This window comes from Varanus komodoensis, unplaced genomic scaffold (assembly GCF_004798865.1).
Source record: "Varanus komodoensis strain SLA01 unplaced genomic scaffold, ASM479886v1 scaffold1, whole genome shotgun sequence".
Classification (NCBI taxonomy): domain Eukaryota; kingdom Metazoa; phylum Chordata; class Lepidosauria; order Squamata; family Varanidae; genus Varanus; species Varanus komodoensis.
In genome coordinates this window covers 2,848,479-2,876,050 of record NW_025335268.1, presented here as the reverse complement: position 1 = coordinate 2,876,050, position 27,572 = coordinate 2,848,479, and the positions used below count along the sequence as shown (strand labels likewise).

Here is a 27,572-nt window from a genome sequence, read left to right as displayed (position 1 = left end):
TTATCCTAGATTATTTTCAGTTGCTTCAGATATTGGGCAAGAGCCATGAACTTTGATACCTTGTAAGATTTTGCAGAATTATTTAATACATTTTGAGAGATGTTAAACAAATTTCTGTTTATTTTCTTACTTTTAGGAGTGCGCCTAGACAGAGTACGTGGAGGTCGTCAGAAGTACAAGCGCAGAATAGATGCAGAGAATAGTCCATACCTGAATCCTCAACTAGTTCAGCCAGCCAAAAAGCCATGTAAGTATATCAGAGGATGGTGCTTTTCTTAATGAGTACATCCTGATGCATCAGAATGTCAATAAAACAAGAACCTCAAATTAATCAGATTCATTATGTACCCTATCAATGATAGTTTTGTAAACTATTCTTATCATCCATATCCTTATTCAGAACAGTGAAAGGAAAGATGCTTTTAAGCTTGAGAGCTTGCTAATGCACAATTTATGCAGTACAAATTTTACATTTACAGGTGATCTTTATTTTCAGTGGCACATAAAACGGCTCATGCTGTGATCATTAGTTCATTGAAGCTTCTAGTCTCCGATTTTACAAGAAAGTGATTTTTGTAGTTTTCACTAACTAAATGAGTTTGACTGCTCAACCTCCCAATGAAAATACATTAGGAGCCTCATTAATTTATAGCAATAGAAGGTTGACATACTTGCTAGTATTATATTAAAACAGGAATGTTGTACATTTACAACTTGCATAGGGTTGGTGGGGGGAGTGGGCGCTGATGGTGCGCCTAACACTGGGGTGTTAATTTTCTCATATCCAGCTAATTTTAAAAGAAGGAGCAAGATGCAGACAGGTAACAAAAGCATTTGCAGATGTACGAATAGATGCAGAAACAATGCTAATTCTCCAAAGTAAGTATAACAACAAAGTACAGCACAAGAAAAATATGACAGCTACATAAATTAGCAACCAAGAGCCCTTGTGGATCCTTTTGTATGTCACTTGCAAAATGACTGTTTTTGGTACCTAAGCAGTAGCATAGGCCTCCAGGGTACAAAAGCCTCCACTTTGGACAAGAGTAATAAAAGCCTTTGAGAATTACTCTGATGGCACTTACCTAAGTTGTGTCAAAAAGCAGTATGCTGTTTTTCACCTCCCATTCTGCAGTAGGAGACACTGCTACATACAATACATATGAGCATATGGGGATCTAGAAAGCAAATAAATAGAGTTTGAACTGTAAGTGAAAGGGCATTTTAGCTATGTCAAAGGGAAAAGAAACCAGTTTTACATAAAATTAAGGCTTAAGTGAACATATGGCATCGTTTCCTTTTGCCTTTCCAAAAAACATTATGCTGATTATACCTTCATTGTCCAATCTGGCATCTTCCACACAGTCTGCATAAGCTGTTCCACCACTCTGTAAATACAATCTAGGGTTACATTAAGCAGATTTTGCGCATTATAATAAAAACTTTCTGATAATACAATAAAATTCAATAAACTCTAATGCTTAATTTCATTAGAGGTTTAGATTTTTTGGATGCACAGATTGCCAGCTTTTCATTTATTTTATACTGTGCCATTGAATTGAATTGCTGACAGCTCGGCACATGCACACACAATTAAGTCTTTTTATCACAGACATAGGTTAATGCTGTCAGACTAAAAAATGTGAAGAACTGAAAGGGCACAAGCTACTTATAAGACATCCTGAGAAAGTCCCATTAAAAAGAATGGGAGGTATACATCCAAATACTGCAATGCTCTATTGCAGCCCATTCAATTCAAAAAGAACCAATCCAGGATAACTTCTGAATAAACTGTGCTTTCTATGTATCTAGCCAAAATAATTGAGAAGTGACATGTTGTGCAACCAGTAAGATAACTAAAGCAATTGTAAAAGATTGTATTAGCCAAGATAAATTAGCCCCCAGTCAAATTAGCCCCCAGTCTTAACCTATCTCTCCCTCTTACGCATTTAATGGCTCCCTGATACTCTACTTTTGTAAGAAACACCTTATATAAGTTAACTTTTCCTTTTCATCCATTTCAGCAAATGTCAGGAGAAAACAGTGAAATCAGTTTGACTAAAGGAGTAGCCGGGGAGATTTTCTGGGTCCTGACAGATAGTTTGAGCACAACAAAAGCAGCAGAATGAAAATTGGGTTTTATTGATTCTAATTAGGGAAATGTTAAATAAGATTTACCTAGGAGCCGCACTTGCAGCTATTCTGACTGCTGGGGCTTTTGAACACATTCAAAAATGCCTGTGTGTTTGTATTTCAGTTCTTGTGATGCTTTTCCTGATCGCAAAATGATAGAAATTAGCACATGTTATAATACTTGCTTGACCCTACCCCATTTTTAATTCTGTTTCTTTTCATCAGAACCTAGGGATCTGCCTACAGGTCTTTTCTTGTCAGAACAAAAGGTGCTGAAATTTTATGAAGTGTAAATTAAATTGTACAACATTTTGTATTACTGTTCAAGTGGAAATGTTTAACTTTGAAGAAAAAAAGCAAACAGAAGCAAACACAGAAGATATTCTCTTTATTTTCTATTTTCCTTCTCCCATCTGTTCTCATGTATGTTTGTTTTGTTTTTGTAAACTGAATTTGTCAAAATTAGCACTGTAGAAAACCTAGAACTGTGCCAAGTAGCTCCACCTGCATATATTTTATATTATTGATAGACGAAACTTTTTTGCAAAATATCTTTTTTGCAACACAAAAAACTTGGAAATATTTTAAAAAAACTATGAAAAATAGGCTATGAAAATATTTAGTAAGAAAATATTATGGGTAGATTAATGAAAGTGTGTATCTGTGTGTGTCCCAACCAATTGTTTAGTGCCAAAAGAGCAAACTGCTCACTATAACATTCTAAAACTTAAATCCATCATCTTTAAAAGTAATAAATATTCCCTGTTAATTTGATGATAATAATAGCTTATAGGGGTGTAACAATTTTTGGTTGGCATACCTCCTACTTATGCAACAATAAACATCAACCTTTAGGGTAAAAGAGTAAGAAGCATTAAAATCTCAATTTGAATTTTCTCATCAGTAATTTGAATACACAATTTGCATTAGCTAGAATGTCCACTCACTTAAAAAATAGCCCTCTTGCATTTCTATCCCAGATCAACAGCATTCATAACTGGTGCTGTTGACTAAAAGGGTTCCTTTTGTCATTTGCGAAAACAACAACATCTAATTAATCAACCATGCTTGATGATGCATCGTCTTGCTGTTTCATTTGTTTTATAAAGGACTGACATACTTCACCTTTCTGACATACATATTAACTACAAATACTAACTACAAATAGATCAGAACACTAGAATGAATGAAACAACAAAGCATTAAAAATCTATTTTGAATGAATTCTGTCAGGTTTTAAAGGTACTGACGCAGTTTCTTCACACAGTTAAGCTTCACAGTTGACATCAATGAGATTTAAGCAGTCTAACTGCATGCAGGATGGCAGTAGATTTGGAAACTCATGTTAAGCCAGTTACTCGGTGGTAGACTTGAGTTCCACTGGCTTTATCTCTGTTTTTCCAGTAAATATCAATGAAGTTGTTATAACAGTTAGTGAGACTAAAGACCCAGTATTGCCTAAATAAACAACTTTAAAAATGTGAAGGGAGGCGTGACTTCCAAAACCTCCAATGCTGAATCAGACAAGAAAATGAGTTTTATGTATACATTCTCCAGGGAACATCATTCATGGACCATCATGACTGTGAGCACTGTTAGCTCCATCAGGGGAGCAAATGAGGACTTTTGCAACATTTTTCTTGAGATGCTTCCCCCGAGAATCTCATGTATAATGTGGGGTTGATGTAAATGTGCTCTCCTCATTTCCTTTCTGTAGACTGAAAGCTAGAATGAGATAGACTGAGGGTATCTATGAAAACGTGCTCAGGAATCTAAGGCCTTCCTATTGCACTAAGTTAGATGTGTGCACAATCATCTAAAATATTTGACACTGATATTAGATTTTTCTTATATTGAATTTTGAACCCATGAATTACACAAGCCCTCATTTGGAAAGCACATAAATATATGCTTGATTTTCCACTGAGGGTCAGGAGCATAATGCATGGCATCATGCAGGAGTGAGCTCTGATGTGGGGCATTTGTGCCAGTAGGGATAAGCAGACATGGGAGGGTATTATTATTTCTATTCATTTCATTTCTGTACTGCCTACTCGCTGAAACTCTGAGCAGTTTACAGTAATTCATAAAAATTACAAACCACCCAGTATAGATACTATAATACAAAATAAGAGTCAATATACCATATTTAAGACAATTTAAACAGCTAACAACAGTTTCAGTAAAAATGCTAGGTGAGGTGAAAGGACAACAGGCATACATGCCCTATCATATGCCATTAATTACCTTTAAATGCGTGGGAGAAGCTGGTAGAAGGCATCCTGTGCTACTGAAGCCACTTGAGCATCAATTGGCAAAGATAATTGCAAGAGAACCCCAAATGACAAGTTGTTCCTTTAAGGAGAATGCAGCTCCATCCAATCAAAAGAACCGTTCAGTAACAGTATCTCACTATCGTCTGGACTGAGTTCTGCTGTATTAGTCCTCATCCAGACCATTGCCACAGTCAAGCGCTAGTTTAATATATCCACAGCCTCACCTGATGAAGATGAAAAGGAGAGTTTTGTGTTATCAGCATACTGATGGCATCACATGTCAAACTTTTGGATGACACCATTCAGCATAGCAAGATGAATATTTTCACATTACCTAGGCTGCTAGTCATAAAAATGAAGTATATGGAATATTTAAAGGCATTTTCTTCTGTCAACAGAACATATAGGATGCAAAATAGATAGAAGACCTGGCTGTAGAAGTGAAACAATAGTATAAATAGTACTGCATTATTTGTAAATTATCATGATTTAGTGGTTAGGTTTGCATCATTGTTTGAGGAAATCTGTGAAAAGTATCAATGTAAAACCAGATTTAAAATGGCCTTTTTTGTTTTGTTTTTTTGGTTGATTTAAAACACTGATTTAAACTGTTTTGATTTAAATCAATCCAATGAAAACTAAGGCACAGTTCATTTAGCATCTAATATATGCATTCTCAGTGGGCTTCCAGAACAAAGGCAACTTCATTGCAACTGCAGGGAAGCTCAGTTAATAACTGAATAATTAATCAATATATAAGCTGTTCTATAGGACTTGAGAGTTTTAAAACAAGAATAGTAAAATAATAAAAAATGAACAGCAAACTCCAGTAAATCCAAGTCTGCTACAGAACATACTGAAATGCTCAGGTAGAAGCTAAGAGGCATAAAATTTGACAAGAGATGAACATTTCTGGGAAGGACTTTTATACCTGTGATTCCAGAATTGAGAAAGCCCTGTCCACTGCCTCCTTAATTTCACGTGGAGGAAGAAAGAAGTGGTTTGGGCAGCTACATGTGGAAAGAAATGGTTCTTTATGGAGCCATGTCCCAAGCAATTCAGAATTTTATATTGCTTCCTTGAATCTCAGCTTATATTTTGGCTAGTTCTGAAGTTTTTGGGGATAGGTTCACACTTCTTGAGCAGCAGTGCTTTTTCCAGGATTTTTGTTCCCTTTGCAACTGTAGTATAGGATATATTGAGAAGCCCCAGTATATGCTCATTCCATCCCTTAAGATGTGGTTACTTCACATATATTGCTAGGGCTGCATTGCTGGTTAAATCCAACAAAGTGGCTTAATTTTTCAGGAGTCAGTGCCTCCATTCATTTATTTATTAGATTTTTATCAAAATTGCCCATTAGCATTGTGCTCCTTTTTGAAATTGGCCACTTGAAAAGTTTCAGTAGATTCTCTTGAGGAAGAGGTAATTGCTAAAAATATATTGGAATTAATGCTACTTAGATGAATAAATGTGCACCTTCATGTGTTAGATTCCAGCATTTCTACTTCATGATAGTGTCCTTCCAGTGTGTTCTTAAATTTTCAAGCTATACTTCTGCTGCCATCATGACACTATACGATGCCCTGGCACACAGTCTGGTAATTACTGCAAAGCAGCTTTCAAGCGGCATGAAGCTGTACTTACACAATTCAGATTTAGTTTCTTTCTGTTCTTTTTTTAAAAAGATTTTTATTAGAGAATGAAGCTGAATACTTAACAGAAGAGTAGGATGGTAAAACATTATAGACTGAATTATTCACATTAGGAAAGATCTAGTTTCTGAGATGGAAAATGCTAATTAGAGACAGCTACCAGAAATTACAGAATTCAGCCTTTTCATTTTTATCCAACTTATTCTTATCAGCGTTTCCCCAGGTGGAAAATTATATTATTTTGAATGTTCCTAGATGCATTTGAAGGCTCTCAGATGTCATCAAGTCCAACCTCACATAGTGGCAACATTACCTAGACCTAAATCGTCTTGATTTCTTTTCCAGTTCAAAATCCCTATATCTCTCTAGCCAATTAATTTGTAATTCTTATAATTGTGGCATGCATGTTCAGTTAATAGTAAAATGTCTGTATTTAGGACAGGCAGGGGGTCCTTAGTGCAGAAGTCTGTAGGAAACATTATTAGGGCTGCTAGTTTGTTTTGTCCCATTGGATAGACCCCATCTTCATAGCCCCTCCCCTTTCTCTATGCCCTGAGGTTTACTTTGGTTTGGTTTTAATTTGACATTGTGAAGGAATCTTGGGCTTTCATCAGTACAACTCATTGATTCATGTATTTAAATCAGGTGGTAGAATGGACTGCACCAGTACAGACTACAGGTGGAGATGTTATTTATGAAATATCCCCCTCCAAATATACACTTGGCAACAACCAAAAATCTAAACAGAGTTAGCACATGATGGACAAAGGTTCCAACCCAATACACTTGCTGCCTTGTTGGTTTGTATTTTGTTTCAACATGCAGATCATTTGATTATATGAGGAAGATATCAAGTGTGATTTCCCCCAACCAAGTTTTAAGTGGTAGAGTTTGATCCTTACTGCTACAATATTTTTATCCCACTCTTCTTAGAGAGGACAATGCCTGCTACCCCCACATCTGTCCTGACAATGGACTTATACTCGATCTAACAGAAATAACTAGTAGGTCAGGGATACACTTCAAATGTTCATAACTAATTTTAATAATTAATCAGATTTTAATCTTTGTGTAAATCTTAATCAGAGTCACTAGAACAAAATTAAATTCCCACAATCAAAAATAGAGTCACCTGTAGTGACTTGTGCCCTGATCTATCTTTGCAGATAACAAGATTGTCTCCCATTTGCTGGTGGCTGAACCAGAGAAGATCTATGCTATGCCTGATCCCACTGTGCCGGACAGTGACATCAAGGCCCTCACTACTCTTTGTGACCTGGCAGACCGAGAACTGGTGGTCATCATTGGATGGGCTAAACATATTCCAGGTACAGAACACTGATCTTATGCGAAATCTGATTAAGGAAGGAAGGAATGAGGGAGGGAGGGAAAGAAAGGAAAGAAGGAAGGAAGACAGGCAGGCAGGCATTATATATATTGTTTTATTCCCTTTCTGTGCTTCGTTATTTCTGTATAGTTAGTATGTAGCTTAAAAATTCTTATAACAATGATTCAACAGAAGGGGACAACGTTTTGGTACAAAGCACTTAGAGGTATATTTAGGCCTCGCTGACTTCAGGAACACTTCAATATAGGTACACAGGTTTGTAATTCATATTATTTCATTCTTATTGCAGAACACAAGAGATTCCAGGTGTGTATCAGGCATCCAGTTGTATAAACCATGTCACACACACACACACACATACACACCCTCATGATACAGAGACCTGCACCAATGTGCAGACTTTAGGATACAGGACTAACCCTGAGATTGGATGTTATAAGCTGGGCCAGCAGAATGACTCGCTTCCTTGTTTTATGAGTGAATCCTGTTAGATGATTATATATTCTGCCTTACTACATTTGTGTGAATCTGTTCATTTAAGTAATTAAAATATGCCTTATTAAGGAGTCCATTTTAAATAATGCACAACATCCACCATTCTTCATTAGTTATTCTGGAATATCTCTGTACTGACTAAAAACGCATGGCAATAAAAATATAACTAAATCTCTTATGATAAAATGGAAGTGCCTTCCTATAGTGTGCTCCATCCTCTGGCATCTGCTCATACGTTTGCAGCAGTGAAACCTTTCCTGCTGCACTCATTTTCAGTGTACATGCCAGCTGTAAGCTGGCAGGGCAGCTTGGCTGATACATTGGCACAACTCATGAGAACTATTCTGAAATGAGACAAGAAAAACTTAAGACTGACAACGGGGATGTGTAATTATTATTATTATTATTATTTATTATATTTCTATACCAACCATAGCCAAAGCTCTCTGGGTAGTTCACAACAGTGAAATCCCCCATCCAGATTCCAACCAGGCCTGACCCTGCTTAGCTTCCAAGATGAGGCGTGATCAGGCCCTTCAGGCTACATGGAAGCTACTTTTGCACACTCGTTCTCAATTTCTCCCCCCACTTCAGCCATTTCACACTTTCGATGGGATACAAACATCTTTCTAGCTTAACTCAGCAAAGTTCATATTTAAGGTGTCTCCATCTCTCATTTGAGCAATTCAGACCCTTTCATATTTGAAGTTGCCAGCAATTTAGAATAAACCCAGGCCAAATATTTTGAGAACTCCAAAATAAATACTGCTACCAAGTTATGCCCGTACATTTTAGAGCATCATATAAGATAACATCTTGCTAGGAACTGACCATTGTTGCTGTAATAGAAGAGTGTCTACTGGAAACAAGAGGTTGCCAGCAGGTGGGGAGAAATAACTCCACTTTGAAATTTTTTACCTTCTAAAAAAATAGAAGAAAATTATTACTCCTTGGTTTCATGATAAATAAACAGTCACTGGAGTTTAAGAAAACTAGCATCGGGAGCTTACTGTTGGCACATGCAATCTAGCTGATGCTCTTTGCTCTGTGTCAGTGTAGCGCAGGTGCTTGCTAGTTCACATGGCTGAAGCACAAACCACTGTAGGTAAGAGGAGATGCTGCATTAGCCCTTGCTTGTGTGAACTGTATTTGAATATCCTGGTGCTTAGGAGGGATTCTGTTGTACATAGGGCCAAGGCTAGAAGAGGCAGGTTCTGTTTTATTTCTTCTGACTCTGACTCAGCAAAGGGTGGAGGTAAATGTTCTTTGCCCCCTGAATAGTTCAAAAAGTATTAATGACCAGAACACACTTTTTATTTCCATTTTCCTCCTATATTCCCAGCTGGAAAAGACACAGTAATGTTTGTTTATCCTTTACTTATACACCTCATCTGAGATAACAGGAAGTAACCTAGTGAAAACAGCGTGACTATATCTATGGATTAATGTTTCCTTCAGTTCACAGCAGTTGTGCTCTGTCAGTCCCACCCCATCACATCCACGGATGTGTGCCCTCCTTCCATGCAATGCTCCAGCTTAGTTTTGGGACATGTTTTCATTGCAGAGCTGAGAAGCCTGCGTGTGGATATCATCAGCACTCCACTCTTAACTGCTTTGTAAGTTAACAGACAAAGCCGTTTGCAGAGCTGTCATTTTGTTTCCTTTCACAGATATTAAACTAGGGAGTTGAGAAGATGAAGAATGAAATACCTGTTCATGTTTTAGCAAGATGAAAGGCTGCATTTGTATATTTCACTCAGTTTGGATTTGTGTTGGCATTGCAGAGTCCTAAAATAGCTGTTGTTTTAGGCAGGTAATAGCCACAGGGACTGACATACTTTAATGTCTTCAGACAGCATTGCAATTCTTGATTACATGATTATAATCTGTTCTAGTGACCCACAACCAAAGTTGTTGCCTTTTTTTTTAATTCAACATGTGATATTCATCTGTCTCTCTCAGCAAACTTTCTCTTCTTCAGGACCAGTCCAAAACATCTTTCTGCCTGAGGCAAAGCAGAAAATGATATCCCCCATGACTGGTCAAGTTATTTTGGCTCTAAAGCACTACGTAAACTACTTTTCTCTTTCTTGCAATTAAAGAACTGACAGATTGCTGCTTTTTTATCACACCCAAAATCAGCTGGCTGAACCTGCCCCCCAGTTCTACCCATGGTTCTTGCCTTTCCCCTACTCTCACCTTCTGTATTCTACTTCCTGTCCTCCACTCCCCTGTCCAACAGTGCATAGCTTCTCCCCTCCTATGGACCTGTCAGATTTGTTTTCAGTCCCAGTATGTTTTCTTTTATAGAAACACAGAAACAGAGCTAGTCAGGAGGAGATTCCTGGGCCATCTAGTCTGACCCAGCTGAACCTGGGTCCACTCATGACATGCCTATCTCATCACTGACCTCTTAAACCGTTCCGTCTCTCAGCCTTCCTCCTGTATCACATCATCCCCAATTCCTTTCCTTAGCCCCTTGCTTCTCAGATCACTTTTTACTGGTAGGCATGTCATGAGTGGAGTCAGCTAGAACTGGGGGTCAGACTAAATGGCCTGAAATACTGGGGGCAGTCATTCCTATAGCCTCAAAGCAAACCTTTCTTATATCAAGCTGGGAGGGAGATCTTTTCCCTTGTGCCACTCCAAAGTGGCATCCCCTTAGTAGCAGCCCCTTTTGTGGTGGTGGCCAGCCCCCTGGTGAGGCCTGGTTTTTATGTCCCAGCTGCCAAAATTTTTGGAGCTGGGAGTAGGGTAGCACCTTGCTTGGCCTGAGCCTAGGAGGCCACTGGAACTCCCACAGGTGAGGTTTGACCCCAGCAGAGCAGCACTGCATCACTTGCTTGGCTTGCATCACTGTGGAGCTTCCTCCCGTTTTAAAAAATCATGCCACAGCTCTTTTATTCGATATGGTGCAGGTGAAAATGTTTTAGCACATGTACTTTAATCCCACTGAGTTCATTGCACCTGTGTTGGATTCCTGAAACTCTAGAAGTGAAGGTCCATTAAAAATGTTGAGGAGCCAGTAGATACTGAGACCTGATTTACTGTGATGAGTAAGGAAAATTTACCCATGTGGTATCTGCACTATACTTGATTACCATACATGTGTGTGCTGAATTAGCATGCAGAATATCCTGTGCTGGATGTAGGGATGGATAAATCTGTCAGTTTGGTTTTTTCTCAGTATCTTATTTTTTCAGTCTTAAATCTATTCCATCCCATTTCCTTACCAGTTTGCTTTTTTTAAAAGCCTGTTTGAAAATTTGCATGCATTTTATGTGCATTTCTCTTATATGCACATTTTAATAAACTCAAAAATATGCATAATTTTTGCAAGCAATTTTCTCTAACATAATGTCTTGTTGTGTGATTTTCATGAGTATTAGCATTTCCTAATATACCCATTAATCTATCTATTTTTGATTGGTGAACTGCATCACAAAACTCAGAAAAGTTCAAATACTGAATGATAACTGTATTCAGTTAACATACTGTTTCAGGAAGTGCAAATTAGGTTGGTTCACAGCAAAACCAAATTTCTCCCCCAGCTGTAGGCCATACTGCTAGCATACTAATGTGCATACAGTAGCTGAAGGCTTGTTATAAATATAAAACCATCCATAGTAAATGTTGCTCAATGCAATTTTTTGTGGCCAGGGATCTTCTTTTAATCTGGACTAACATAATCCATTAACCTGAGCTTTTTATTTGATTTTTACAGTCTTTCAACATAACCAAACATCAGTGGAAAAACCTCTGAGAAAGCAAGAATAGTACCACAAACATCTATACAGAAAAGACAAGCAAACTAAAACCAAAACGCAAAACAACAAAACATATAGCTACACAGTAACAATCAGAGATACATTGAGCTGGTCTTGAAATTAGTGTGTGTGTGTGTGTGTGTGTGTGTGTGTGTGTATTCAACATTCCTTTTCCTGATCACTAATATAGGTTGAATTAGGTTGATCAAATGTCGGTTAGGGTGACGGGGAGTGACTTGACCCAAAATCACTCTGTGAGCTTCATGGACAAGCAAGGACCAGAACTGGGATCTCCCAGGTCCCCACTATAGCATTCCAACTGCTACATCACATTGGCTTGCCTAAAATGTTCAGGATAAACATATTAGGGTATTTCTGCACACAGTACATAGTTAACACATGAAATTGTATTGTGTGTGTGTTGTGCGCGTGCGCATGGGTGGGGGCAGTGATTTAGAATGCTTTTTAAAAGATTATAAAAATTAATGGAGGATAGGTCTTTCAAAGATATTAGCTATGATCGCCGAATAGAGGCTCCATGTATGGAGACATTTGTTTTTAATGGTTTTCTTAAAGGTGTTCTGTTGACATGCTGTTAACCTTCTTCAGTTTCAGTTGGTGAAAGAATGACAATATACACATTTTAAAAACAGATAAACTTAGCTCGTGACTACCCAATGGTGGAAACAAACATGATGTGATCACCACCTTCAAAACCCGTTTTTGAGTTCCTAGAGGTACCTGGCTGGAAAATGGACATCTTGGAGGCTTAGGATGCAATCCTTAGGATTGTGCCGTAATAGTAGAGAAATAAAATAAAGACAAAGCCCACCCTGTAGGCCAATATTGTAAATGTAGCAGTAAAATTGCAGAAGGAGCAAACAGAAAAGGATGCTTATATATTTGATATTAAAACATTTTGGTACAAGCTATATATTTAACTGCACTAGTTTCAGTTTGGCTTGAACAGCCAACATTTTGCCAGCAATTTTAGTTTAAGTTAACCGTATTTTATAATTTGGCTTGGCTCTAGAGTCCATGTTCTGAAATTCTTGCTACAGTTTCCTTGCAAGTCTCCTATTTGCCCCAACTAACTGAAGTGTTGGGGTACCCATTGGAAGAGTGTGAGAGGTCACTTTGGAGCCTGCAGTGGGCCGTGGTAAAGATCACCACACCTTGTTTTCCCTCTAGCCAGAGTGCCCCTGTGAATGGAAGGAAACCCGAATTCCCCAAACCACACCCCCAAATTATTTTTCAGAGGATTGAGGAACATTTTGAAAGGCATCAAAGTGGGACAGGGTGCTCCAGTAGATAAGGGAAATTCACAAAACTCTCCTTTCTTCTCCTTCTACTCAGAGAAACTGCTGTTGGAGCAGGGGTATAGAACTAGATTCAACTCAAAAGTTAATTGACTGTGTGATTGATACCTAATTTATACTAAATTATAAGGCCAAAGCAATATATTAGATATCGTAACACATTATTTCCACATTTCTCCCTCATCGCATAGACTTTAATAGCGTGATCCACTTTTGGGGCAGGGGAGTGTAGGTTTGTATTCAGTTCCACCTATTCTCTGCAACCAACCTGAGTTTCTAGAGGTTCCCTGAAACCAACCTGAGGTTGGACAGAGCTTCCAAACAGGGGAAATATGTGCACGTGTGCTTAGTATAGCCTGGTTGCTCCACTAGCTAGGGCTATGTGTACAGAAGCCTCTGCCTCCATGCAGATGACCCTAATTGGTGCAGGGTACCTACATGTATTGTTAATATTTCAAGATGTATTGACAAGGAGAAGGAACAGACAACTTCAGTTGCTTGCCAGTGATTATTCAGCTTGTAGCTTTGCTTTTGATACAGTTATTTTAGTGTTGTCCTTAATGCCAGCTTAATACTTGAGCTCAGGCATTGTCTCTTCTGGTGAACCTGAGTGATATAAAGCATAATTCTGAATTATTCTAATTACTTCCAAAAACTAAATAATAAACAACTAACAGTAGGCATTTAAATAATAATTTGTTTGGAAAGGAGGTCAGTACTGCACAGACAAAAACACTCCATATTGTCTTCACAGAAAAAAAAATGTTGTTCTGAGTTTAGATCACAAATGGCTTATAAACGAGCTTTTGAATCATGAGCAATGTTTTTCTGGTACAGTTAACTTATTTCTGTCTCCTTAAACTAGTTTGTCTTTATGCTTTGAATGCTACAGTAATTTCTTTAATCAAATTGATGGAAGTCCCTTTCCCAGCCCACACTGAAACCAATTTATTGGTCATGATACGCCAGCTATGTTACTAACAGTCGTAACGAACTGTCAGGCAATATCGCAGTGAAGCTAATTTGAAGTCATTAGGTGTGCAGCGTTCAGGCAACAATTTGTTACAGTGGTTAGGAACACAGCTGACATTTCTGAATGGCTTTGTTCGGAGCAGGTCTAGATGAGCCCAAGCAAATTGTAAACTAATTTAAACATCACTCTGTATTATACCAGCTACTTTGTCTTACACTGGTTGCTAATAAAGCACCCCAGATTAAGTCAAAGCTAGTTAAATAAGTTAGTTTGAGTTTCATCTCTGGACAATGCCTGCATCAGTCTTACCAATGTGGGGGCATTTGCCCTGCAAGTCGGTCAATAATGCATCATGGTGATTGCCAAATTTATTTTATCAGTTTGATTTGTGTTGTGAGTGCAATACATGGCATAGGTTTTCTTAGGGATGTGGAAGAAACCAGGGAAAAGGGAGAGGGGGAAAGAGAGAATGAAAGAGAGAACAGTGGTACAGTTAGTAGTGAAAGCCATTGGCTGCTTTAGACTGGCATTCTAAATTACAGACCAGGAATCTGAATCAGTGGCGAGATACTGAAATAATTTAAACAGAAGGATAACTTCAGAGGCAAATTCAAAAGCTGGATTATGATTCCCTGTTAGGCTTATTAGCAAAGTATGCATACTGATGTCCACTTGAGAGAGGGAAAGGAAGACTGAATTGGGCACAGAAGCTAACTTCCGCTAAGTTTTTTTTTAACGCAAAGTTGATTGATAAAATGTTCACTAACCAACTAGTATTGAAGCACCAAAATGCAGATGAAGAAAGGCTAAACGCAAAAGGTGATGAACTTGGTGTACATGTACTTTTTAATGACAAAGAAGCATTACTGCAAAATCAGACTTGATGGCCTACATTAATCTAAATCTGCTGCAATAGAACTACCTTATCTGATCTCATCTCAGTCATGAAAGAATCAAAAGAGCTGAAGATACATACATTTTGATAGATTTTTCTTTGCTTCTAGTATTAAAATGGTTGAAATTATTTTAAGTAACAAGTATAGTCATTTTAATGTATCGATTTCTACATCTCTATGAATGCCTTAATGATGGGCAAAAATATCCATCCATTAGATTTGTTTTTATTGTATTTATTTGTTCAGACAATTTGTATTCTACCCTTTGGATACAATAGTGCCCAAGATGATTTACAACATAGTTAAATTCAAACACAAATGTATATAGAAATAATACACTAGCACCCAAGTTTCTATAGAATATGGAAAGGTCTTAGATCTGAATTAGATATACACTGTACAAGCAAATTCTGACATAATTTCACTGAAACTTCATATATTGAAGAGAGTTTTTAATAGTAAATGCCTAAACATGTCTACTTACAAGTAAGACCCATTAAATTCAATAGGGATTATTCCTAGGAAGAAGAGATTTGTATAGCCCTATCTTAATCAATGAAACTAAAAATGGAGGGCTCAATCCTATGCAAGTTTAGGCAGAAAAGAGACCTACTAATATGCTGCTTGGCGTATGCTGTCCATTATAGGCCTTCTATAGTTTTTCAGGTAACCAAAAGGAGATTTAAAATTTAAAGAAATCCTAATTTAAAGACATGCTCTTGCATTCTATTACAATTTCTGATTGTAATTACTTAAGATTTTGAATTACTTCAGTTAATTATTAAATTATATTAAATCCTGGTGACCCTTTAAATTCCATGCTGCTGTAAATTTAAGCTGTGATAAAAATAATATATAATTTTATAGAAAAGGATATTTTTCAAAGACTCACCAACATTCATATTTTATGAAAGCTTTATCAGTAAATATAATTAGCCTACTTGTATTAATACATCAAACACATGAAAAGTGTTGTTGTAAAACATGACCATCGCTTATCTTCGGAAGAAAATGATCACAATGGCATTAAGAAATTCTTGACTTTAGTTACAGGAGCGTAAAGGCAGAAGAACAGATGATGGTGCCCTAATAGCCCTTTTTAAGAATGACAGGGCCCCACCATTAGCATCCTTTTATATCCTTGGAAATTGCTCATGCCTCGCTTTTCTGGTTCCTATCTGCCTGACTCTTTTTTATTTCTCTTTCAATTTCATCTGCGCTCGGATAAGCGCATGCTAACACAATATGATTGAGCTGTAAAATGGAACGCTGTCGCCTCTAATCTCTTTTATGTAGATATGGAGGTTCTTCCACACTCCACTTCATTCTTTCTCCATTGTTGGCCTTTATAGAATGGGTGCCGAGTAATGGAAGCTCACACTGTCAAATATTAGAGCTAAGTTTCACAGGGTATGATAAGAAGATTATCAGCCCAGCAGTCAGATCTATTGTTGTTCTTCGTGTCAGATTAAAATATTCCTATGTACTTTAACTTAGTTAGTAAAATACTACAGGTATTTAGGAAGACACTCTTTGTTTCCAGTGGGATAATGCCTATGTTAGCTGACCTAGATAAAACTGTGAATTTGATTTACAGAACCTAACTTGGATACTGAAAGCATTTCCTGATTTTATTGTGCAATGCATTTTGCAGGGAGTCGGTTTTGCTTTTGGACATCTTAAGAGAATAAAGCCTATTTTTCCATGAGATGAGATTCTGCTGATGTCTGACCACACTTTCAAAGTCACTTAGGCATTGTTTCTGTAATGCAACTGTCTCATTGGCATTCTACAAAAATGTGCAATGCTCTCCTTTTACTAAGTGGAAGCAGGAAACATTAAGCTCTTTAAATGTGCATAACAGGAAGCTTAAGAGACAAAATGTTCTTTGTCATTTTGCAGACACAAAACTCATCTGCTACACCAAAAGAGCTTTTACACTTAAAATTAAATTTAATTGGTATAAAAACATTAAAAATGGGTGGATTTTATTTAAAAAAACTAGGTAAGATAAAGTAAGTTGCCTTCAGTGCTTTTAGCTTCCCTGTTAGTTAATTCTTACTACCTTATTCTTGGCTATTGGTAGATTTAGGTTCTGTTTGTTTCTCAGAAGCTATGCTAGGAAGTGACTTATAATTACTTGAAATTATGCAGTTCTCAAGTAATAAGGCTAAAGGCCAAAATACCTACAGAACATATTTTCAAATCTAAAATAGTATACAAAGGAAATTATTGTATTAATATAATATTGTATTGTGATAATACAATGCATTATTATGTTATTCTAATTGTTATATGCATGAAGTAACAAGTAAGTAGATTTATTACCCGCAGTGGCCGCATTTGTATTTTTGTATGCCCACACAGCATAGATATTGAGAAAGGCAGCTTGGAAAAAACACAAGAGGAAAAATATGACAGAAGTATTTATTATTTGTTTATTTATTAAAACATTTCTATGCCGCCCCATTCGCCGAAGCCTTGGGGCGGCTCACAACATATATTAAAATACAAAAGATAACAATATAGAATAAGTCGCCCTGGCCAGATAAAATAAGCGAATAATATTAACAATTAAAATGACGTTTAAATAAAAAGGTCTTCGCCTGGCGCCGAAAAACAAAGAACGACGGCGCCAGGCGGACCTCTCTGGGGAGCGCATTCCATAGTTTGGGCGCCAACGCAGAGAAAGCCCTCCTCCGAGTACCTACCCTCCTAATTTCTTTCACAGAGGGTTCCCGGAGAAGGGCCTCTCCCACAGATCTCAAGGGGCGGGTGGGCGTATATGGATGTAAGCGCTCCTTCAGGTAACTAGGCTCCAAGCCGTTTAGGGCTTTATAGGTCATCACCAACACCTTGAATTGGGCCCAGACTTCAATGGGAAGCCAGTGAAGCTGACGGAGAACTGGAGTTGTGTGAACATAACGCCCAGTCCCCGTCAGCAGCCTGGCAGCTCTGTTTTGAACCAATTGAAGTATCCGGACCGTCTTCAACGGTAGCCCCACGTAGAGCGCGTTACAGAAGTCAAGGCGGGAAGTTACCAGCGCGTGTGTCACTGTCGCCAGGCCGTCGTACTCCAAGTAGGGGCGCAGCTGATGAATCAGCCGAAGCTGAAGGAAAGCGCTCCTCGTCACTGCTATCACCTGAGCTTCCAATGAAAGCTCCGGGTCGAGGAGCACTCCCAGGCTGCGGACCTTGTCCCTAAGAGGGAGTGCAACCCTATTCAGGACTAGGTTCAGTTCACCCTTTCCGAAGCCTGATCCGCCAACCAACAGGACCTCCGTCTTGTCTGGATTGAGCTTCAGCCCTCATCCAGCCCATTACCTCGGCCAGGCACCGGTTCAGTACAGCCACTGCCTCACCTGGATTGGTGGAAAACGAGAGGTAGAGCTGGGTATCATCAGCGTACTGATGATTCCGCAGCCCACACCTCCTGATGACCTCTCCCAGCAGTTTCATGTAGGTGTTAAACAGCAAATGGGACAAAATGGGCCCCTGCGGTACTCCATGGCATAGCTGCCATGGCGCAGAGCCATAGTCCCCCAGCACCACCTTCTGGAACTGGCCATTGAGATAGGAGCGGAACCACTGCAAAGCAGTGCCTCCGACCCCCAATCCTCCTCATTTTTACTACATTTATCATTTAATGCATTAAAATCATCATTATCTTATTTCATCTAGTTGGTGAATATTTTTGCTGAGCATTCTTGGTGATTGTTGTTACTTCTACTGTGAGGGAAAACATTTGAGAACTACCAGAAGCTGTGACAAGTTGTTGTACACTTTGTTGATAGTAATAAAACAATGGCACCTAAAAGTATTAATTAAAAAAATAAGATTCTGGGATGAGATAATTATCAGTTGATTTATGCCTGAGGTCTTCAGAATGGTGCATGTGGAGTCTACTCTGCTGGCACCTGCCAAGCTCCTTGCCTCTCTTCATTTTCATTTCTTGAGATGCTGCTGCTACTGATGATGGAGGGGTCTGGCATGATCTAAGCAAAGTGCTAACCTCCAGTAGCATTTGGACTATCAAGAATACCTCTGGGCTCCACACACATTCTTAGAAAATGAAATGGTGGATGACTACCCAGCGCTTTGTAAAGCATGCCTAGTCACTGATGGGGATAATGCAGAAGGTCAGGTAGTATCCAAAGAGCAAGTACCTAGAGAGCATTCAGAGCAAAGGGTGTTTTGCCTGCACTGTATATACTGTGTGTTTTCCTTGGTTGTTTTGCTTATGTGGTGGATCTTTTGCTTGCTTTCTGGGCAAGGTGGTGATGATGGCATGTGTGTTTCTCTTAACATCACTAGTTTGCTTTCTGTCAATTAGATATTTTATTGTGCTTTGTGAAATATGTGATTTGGCATTTCATTCTCATATATGACTTGTATGCAAATTACTTGCCTCTGAGCTTTAGTTTATCTTCTGTGAATGCACTTTGGAGCAGAAAACTGTAGGATCTATCTGTCTAACTGTCTATCTATCTATCTATTTTTGTGCTTTGCCGCTCAGGACTCATGCCTCCCTTGTCCTCCCTTAGGTTCTTGCACATTGCTTTCTTTCAGTCTCAGCAATTCACCTTCTGGTAAATGAGTGTTGTGAGCAACTACTGCTATTTATTAATGGGCAAATCCCTATTATGGCAATCATTTTGTGTGAGTAGTTTTGTCATACTCAGAATTCTAATTGTGCACACAGACCCGAAGAGGCTGGGGCCCATGTTCTATGCACTGATGTAGTCACAAGAATCATTAATGATGTATAACTTAAACTCTAAAATACCCTATGTTGTTTTTTCCCAAAGAATAATAATAATAGCAACAAACAACAACACATTGTCATCAGTTACAGCTGCAATCCTATTACACTTACCTAGGAGTAAGTACCAGTGGCTTACTTCTGATTAAACAAGTTCCAGATTACACTGTAAGTGTACCAGATTTCCTGGCAAGAAGGGAAGGTGGCCCCAAGGCTTTGAAACAAATCCCTCACTCTTAGAAAGTAGTCACAGACAAACCTAGCAGATACCCTTGTAGGAAAGATAATGGGTATAACATGTGTCATATGAACATACAATAGGAACCTGGGAAGATGCCATTTGATCCATCTAGCCCAGTACTTTCTAATTTGACTGGCAGTGTCTCACAGAGGCTTGGTCAGAAAGCAGAACTGATATAGAGATGCTGAGGATGAAAGCCAGAATGTTATAACTGTAAAGCCATGTAATTAACTGTGCTGGCTAGCAAATTCTGGCTCATATGAAGTAGAGTTTGTAGAATTTGTATATTGTCATAGCAAGAGTAGACCTGTTTTCCTTCCAAATATGAATTTGTTTCTACCTAAAGTAAGTATCTAAACCAATGTCAGTATATCTGATTGTAAGTTCAGACGGAATAAACAAGCCTGTATTTTATTGTATTGTAAGCCGCCCCGAGGCTTCGGCAAGGGGCGGCATAGAAATGTAATGATAATAGTAATAGTAATAATAATAATAATAATAATAATAATAATGGGGACAAGCTATGTTAATCAAGGCAGCTTAGAAGTTCCATGATCCTTCCCTAGCTGAGCCTGTCACTGACACAGTTCAAGGATGACTGGGTGGTTTGACAAAGGGCTTCCCAGAGCTTCAGGACTTCAAATGAAAGATTTGAAGCTCAAATCCTAGTGTTCACTCTAGTAGGCGTCTACTTCACCTTCATCTTTTCACCACTATTGACTGACCCAGAACAAAAAACAGGTGAACAAGCAAGTAGGAATGGTGAAGAGGATGAGCTACTCCAAGAAGCTCATCTCGGCAGGATGTTGCCAAGTGTGGGCCCTCAGTAGGTGCTCAGTTATGTCTATATTTGATACTGGCCCTTTCAGTGACTGGTAGCACTTGATGGCCTTGCTGTCCATAATAGCTGGGGTCCAAAATGTTCAGGGCATGAAAATCAGAAACTTGAATTGGGCTGAAATTAGAAATCAGTGAGTTTGTTCGGTCATAGATCCTTCAAGATGGATGAAATATAGTCTCTAAAGTGTATGCTAGATAACAGTTTAACTGCCACATTTGGTATTTATATATTAATTATTAAATTTATACTCATCAATAGCCCAGTAGTTTTTGTTTCTGAATACTTTTCACGGATAGCCCTACTTAGAATGCATTGCAGTAATTAAATGAGCTGGATTAATGATAGTATTTGTGAGCAATACAGATTGAGAAGTAGTATTTGGACAGTCATGAGAATAGCCTACCTTTAGATGTAGGCAGTTTCCAGATTTCAGTGGAAAGAATACTAGATGCTTAAGAAGAAAGGATGAGTGAAAGTAGGGTTTGTATGAAAATAACATTTACAGAGTTGAAATAGTAATTCTATACTGTTTTGTTTTATGAATTACTAAATACCAAAGACCTGGGTTGTAATGGAGAAGTAACAAAGCAGGGAAAAATGTTAAATATTTAGTTTGCAAAATTCTGTTAAATCAGATAAAACAAAACAGAGGCAAACTACCCACCCCTCTGGTCTCCAGTTTTTGAAAAGGAGAACAAAAATAGATGTCAGCAGAACTTGTAAAAGATGTTTTGGTTTTGGTGAGTTTCCAGTAGGAGCAGCATCAATAACTATGTAATATACTTTGGTACACAAATATTTATTTATTAAATGTATGCCTGGTGCTATAATAAATTGTTCTCAAGATAACCTATATAAATACAGATGAAATACAAATACAAATTAATAATACATAAGATCAACATCAAAAGCAACATAAAAATCCTTTTAAAACCATCAGGAATGGAAACATAACATTACTAAAATACATAAGAACAAAGATAGAACCACTTTAAGGTACAAACTGGGCAGCAAAAATATAAAAACATTTTAAAAGCCTGTGATGATTTTTAAGGTTTTCCTGGCACTGAGAAGACATTAAGGTAGCCACCAGGTTAACAGTGGACAAACACGGGAGGTCCAGAGCCATTTTCACCACTTGGAACCTGCACCCTGAAACAGTGCCTATAGTAGTTGTGAAACACAAAAAAGGGACAAAATTATCTTGTTTTGCAAAATTTGCAGAATGCAGCAGGAAATGGCAGGGAATGTGCCTCAGGTGGTTCCATCAGCTCTGGTGGACAGGTTCCACTGGGATGTCCTGCTTTCAAGTAGCTACTCACCATCATCCTCTGATGATGATCTCAGAGCATGGGTAGGAATAACTGGGAAGGAGTGGTCCTTCAGATACTGTGACTGCAGTCCATAAATTACAGTTGCAAGACAGGGCATACTTGGCTCAAAATGCAAGTGAGAAGGGCCTTGGACTGTTGTAGATCACAAACTGAAAATGAGCCAACAATATGATGTGACTGCAAAAAGAGCAAATGCTGTTTTGGGCAGCATTAATAGAAGTATGGATTCCAAATCATACTGGTTCCCTTCTGTTTGGCACTAGTTAGGACCCATCTTGAATACTTGTCCAGTTCTTGGCACCATCCTTCAAGAAGGAAACTGGAAGGTGACAAGGACGATTAGGAATCTGGAAATGAAGCGTTACAAGGAGAGATTGAAAGAATTTGGCATGTTCTAGAGAAGGAAAGATTGAAGGGAGATATGATAGCACTTTTCAAGAACTTGGAAGGTTGTTATAGCAAGGAGGACTAGACACAGGACACAGAATAATGGGCTCAAGTTGCAGGAAGACAGGGTTCAACAGCAGCTGGACAGGAGCTAGTGAACTTGGTACAGTGTTGATGTAATATCATCATAATCTCTGGTTCCTGTCAGTATTCTTGTGACTGTAGCTTCTGGACCTGCTTTAAAAGGTAAGCAAGAGGTTGCTAGGACATGAATCACTGAAGCCAGGCTATCTTTATCCAGGCAGAGTTGTAGCTGGTATATTAGCCTAATAAAAGGCACTGTTTGCCTCAGAAAAGATTTGTATGTCTTTGGGAAGAGGGAAAATAAAAGATTAACAAACACTCCCAAACTGCAATCATAATCCTTTAGGGCAAAGATAAGAAACTTGTGGCCTGCCAGTTATTTTTGCCTATCAGCCTTTCCTAGCCAGCATAGCCAATAATGAAAGATAATAGGAGTTATAGGGCAACATATATGAAGAGCCACATGTTGCTCAGCCCTGCTTTAAGGGAAGTGCAGTCACTTCCAGGATGGATTCAGCACCACTGTCCAGTTAGACAAGCCATTCACCAACAGTGCTAGCATTTGATGTGGACTGAGCATTAGTTTATTAGCTAACCCTTATCTAGTTCACCACTATGGGCAAGCACTGATTAAGCAACTCTGCCACCTCACGTGGATCTGATAAAAAATATGATATGCAACTTTTATGCTACATTTCTGAATGGCATTGCTAAGCATGTAGACAGCATGGAAGATACAATGGAAACTTGGGGGACCCCAAAGCATCAGTGTAACAGAGCTGACCAGAAATCCTGAAGCACACCTCCTGGTAATGAGCATCCCGATAGAAACACTACTGCAAAGCTGTAATGGAAACTCCTAGCACAGACAAGCTCTCCAGAAGGAAAACATGGGTGATTATATCAAAACCAAAGGAAAGATCCAGGAAAATCACACAATTTGTACTTTGTACTTCCCCTTTCCCCGTAGAGGTTAAGGCACTGGGATACAACAATGAAAAGGGGCCTTTTCAGTGGTGGTACCACATTGTTTGAATTCCATTCCAAGTAAGCTCACTTGCCATTGACTTTAATCTTTTTGATGCCAAGTAAGAACCTTTACATTCATGAGGCCTTCAAACATCTGCTTTCAATAAGCACTTTGATCCTGTTTGGTGCAGTTTCTGTTCTGTTGTTTTGCCTTTTTAGAGCTTTCTATGAGTTCTTACTTTATTTGCTTTGTAAATTAATTTTTATGGTGAGTCATGCTAGAAACATCTTAGGGAATAATGGAGCAATTGTTTTAGAGTGGGATATTGCCTTAAGCATATTACTTCAAATGAGTGATAGGAATAATTCTGAATGCCTGTGTGGGTTTTCCTGTGCAGTGTGTGTGTGTGTGTATGCATGCATGCATGCAGACAAACACAGAGACAGTCCTCATGCACATGTCTTCATGGTACATACACATGCAGAATCATGATTTGTGGGTCTCTTCTTACATCCTATGTAATTGTTTATCAGTGGGTGAAACCCATTTAATTCATCATATCAAAGGGTTTTTTCCTTTGAAAAAACTGATTTTAATAGGAGGATTGGAAGATATTGAAGTTAAAATATTCCTATCCTTTGCATTTTTACACAACTGTATACTGTTTCTAAATAGTCTTTGTTTATAGAGACTTTCTCTTCTTTCTTTTCAAAGCAACTCTTTCTCTTATCTTTTCCCCAAAACGTACACATCCGTGGGGCCATGCAGACACAGACACACAGATACACTCCGGTGACTGCACTTTCTCCCCCCTCCCCCGCCCCAGTATTCCCCTTTATCTGCATCAACCAATCTCCAAATGAATGCATGCCTATCATGGCCTTAGCTTTGACACTCTGGATATATTGATTAATAGTTGCCCTAAGCTCCTTTTAGCAAATCAAATTTTCACTTTTAGCAAGGATTTCGCCTCTGATTTATTCAGCAAAGTGAAATGCACTAAATTGACTTTGACATTCAGGGAAAATGGCTGAAAAACAAAGAGAAGAGGAAAGAGATATAAATTGTCTGGCAGCTAGAGACCTGAAACACAGAAGAGACACAGGTTTCCTTTTTAAAAAAAAAAAAAGAGAGAATGTCATTGGCTAAGCTGAAAACATATGCATTTAAACAGGATGAAAAACTGTTTGCAGAAACTAGATGTGTTATATACACTGAAGATTCGGATTGGCACACTTTGCATATGAAGACATCGTCTAACCCTCGGTTCCAACAGTAAACATATCTGGTTATTTTTGAACGATTATATTATAGGGATAGATCTAGTAATTACAGATGTGAAAGCATACAATATTCAATATTTGCAAAAAACACAATTGTACATTAATTTTCTGAAACCAATCTTTCTGGCATATTAGAAATAATTAATTGCAAATAAACAGCAGCCATCAACAGCAGGGTAAGAACTTGAAACCTCTATTTTTTCCTTTTAACAGAATCAGACTTAATATAAATATTTAATGATAGATTTTGTTTTATGTTGCTATTAAATATTTAGCATTTAGTTGGGTTGTTCGTATTATAACACAGCCTGATTCTGGAACGTCCTAAGTCAAATGACATAAGGGTGGTTCATACATCCAGGTATATCTCTTGATGCTCTGTACTTCATCTTCAGCAGGTGTAATGTATGAACTGACTACTGAAGGGTAGTCTGTTTGGGATTACCTTTATGCGGTTACTCATCTTCAGCTGCAGATGCAAAGTAAGCATGCAAGTCATTCCTTGATCATTCAGTGCTGACTGCATGTGTGAACCAGCCCTTATCTTTCTGTGGTCAAATGCTGCATTTTATGTTTCAGTCCTAAATTATTACAGCCTTTACAGGCATTTAGCAAATGACACTGGCGGTGTGCAAACCAGCTCTTAACCTCAGTTTTTATTCCTTAAACCTGCATCCTCTGTATTATTTAAATTTCTGAACGAGGCCTATCAACATGCACAGCATTAACCAAACCTTCTTTATGAAGAGGTTCTCAGCTGTGCAGAGAGCTTCTACATGGCCCTGATTAGTTCAGACCTTCAAGCAAGCCTGTTGAGATTTCAACTGCAGAGACTGTGTACTCTGCCATTTTATGCATAAGAGTTCCCCTGCAAGCTTGATAGGACATCCTCATCTGCCCTGTTGGAGCTCTCCATGCCACCTGAACTCTGTTCTGGATGGTATCCCAGTCCATCAGGACAGGTTAAGAGGAGTGCTGGGGAGTTATAAGGGTGGGAATTGCTGTCCCTCCTGGTTCTGCCGATGGAACTACTAATACTATTACAGAGTTAGATCCATGCCAGCATTTGCACAGATTTCTAGAGTTCCATGGGGCAAGGAACAGAAAGGTAACTGGATTCTGTTTCTAGTACTAGAACCTATTTTAAAAAGTTGAACTCTACAGATGTGTAGACACTTTGTTTTCATTATTGGATATGAAATTGTGCAGAAATTATTTTAAATAAATTCTGTAAATGCAAGTATCACTCAATAAATGAAAACAATATTAACTGTTGGGTGCTACCTACTTCAGGGAAATAAGTATAAAGCCTGCCTCCTCCTCAGCTGCTGTTTCTACTCTGTAAAATGTTGAGAAGATGATTAGCAAGCAGCAAGGATTAAACACCCCTCTGCCTACCTATTCTTTTCTCCGACAAATCACCTCCACCTGAGAACACTGTGTAGAGAGGAAGCAGCAGCTGGACATTCTGGTTTTGAAGCAGAGGTAGAAAATGTAGTTTTGTCCTCAGAATAGGGTTCTAAGGCTGCAGTCCTATGCATATTTACCCCTACATCCCACTGAACTCCTGGGACCTACTTCCCAGGAGATATGCATAGAGATTGCACTGTAAGTGGATTTAAATGGACTGATGCATGACCTCTGTATTTTGCATAGCTTAGCTGATGTTTGCAAGTACTTTTTCAAGGAACTTGTCATGTTAAAAGTAAAACCGTGAAAGAGCCTTGTTTTTAAAGATTAACCATTTATTTCTTTATTTGCTTGCATTAATAGATTTATTTATTTATTTAACAAACTTATATGCTGCCCCATTCACCTAAGCCTCGGGGTGGCTTACAAATAAATAATTAATACAATAAAATACAGATGGAGACATCCTGGCCAAAGTTGTTAAAATCAATAAATAGAATCAACAATTAAAATAACGTTTGAATAAAAAGGTCTTGGCCTGGCACCGAAAAGCAAATAACGACGGCGCCAGGCAGACCTCTCTGGGGAGCGCATTCCATAGGTTGGGCACCACCGCAGAGAAAGCCCTCCTCCGGGTGCTCGCCCTCCTAATGTCCTTCACGGAGGGCTCCCAGAGAAGGGCCTCTACCGCCGATCTCAAGGGGCGGAAGGGCATGTATGGACATAAGCACTCCTTTAGGTACCCAGGACCCAAGCCGTTAAGGGCTTTATAGGTGATACCCAACACCTTGAATTGGGCCCAGACTTCAGTGGGGAGCCAGTGAAGCTGACTGAGGATTGGAGTTATGTCCCTGTCAGCCCAGTCCCTGTCAGCAACCTGGCAGCTCTGTTTTGCACCAATTGAAGTATCTGGACCGTCTTCAAGGGTAGCCCCATGTAGAGCACATTACAGAAGTCTAGTCGGGAAGTTACCAATGCGTAAGTCACTGTCGCCAGGCAGTCGTTCTCCAGACAGATTTCAATGCACTTTACACTTGCTTAAAAACCTTACACACAATAACAAAACACTAAAATCACAGTGAAGCATCTTAATATTTTATTTATTTAATTTCTATACCACCCTACACCCAAAGTCTGTAAGTATACCTAAAACTAATCAAGATCAAAAACACAGTAGTAAATCTAATAAGTCTTGACCTGCTACTACAATGATAACAAGGTAGGTACTAGGTAAATGTCCCTGCAGAGTAATTTTCAGAACCAGGGCATCATAGCCAGAAAATGACCTCTCCCTGGTCTACACACAGACCACTTTGGGCTGCAGGGGACCCAAGAGACTGATGTTATTCACAGGTGACTTCAGTGCATATGTAAGGAGGATTTTTCTCGGTTTCTTGG

At 38.7% G+C, this 27,572-nt stretch overlaps 1 protein-coding gene across 12 annotated transcripts in view; it reads left to right on the top strand.

Moving 5' to 3' along the window:
* ESRRG (estrogen related receptor gamma) overlaps positions 1-27,572 on the top strand; it is a 637,351-nt gene that overhangs the window by 560,410 nt on the left and 49,369 nt on the right. For all 12 annotated transcript variants that reach the window (XM_044426675.1, XM_044425928.1, XM_044425845.1 and 9 more), the window contains 2 exons: positions 137-247; positions 7,231-7,392. In XM_044426675.1, coding sequence (XP_044282610.1) covers positions 137-247; positions 7,231-7,392 — 273 coding nt within the window. The remainder of the gene's footprint in view (positions 1-136; positions 248-7,230; positions 7,393-27,572) is intronic.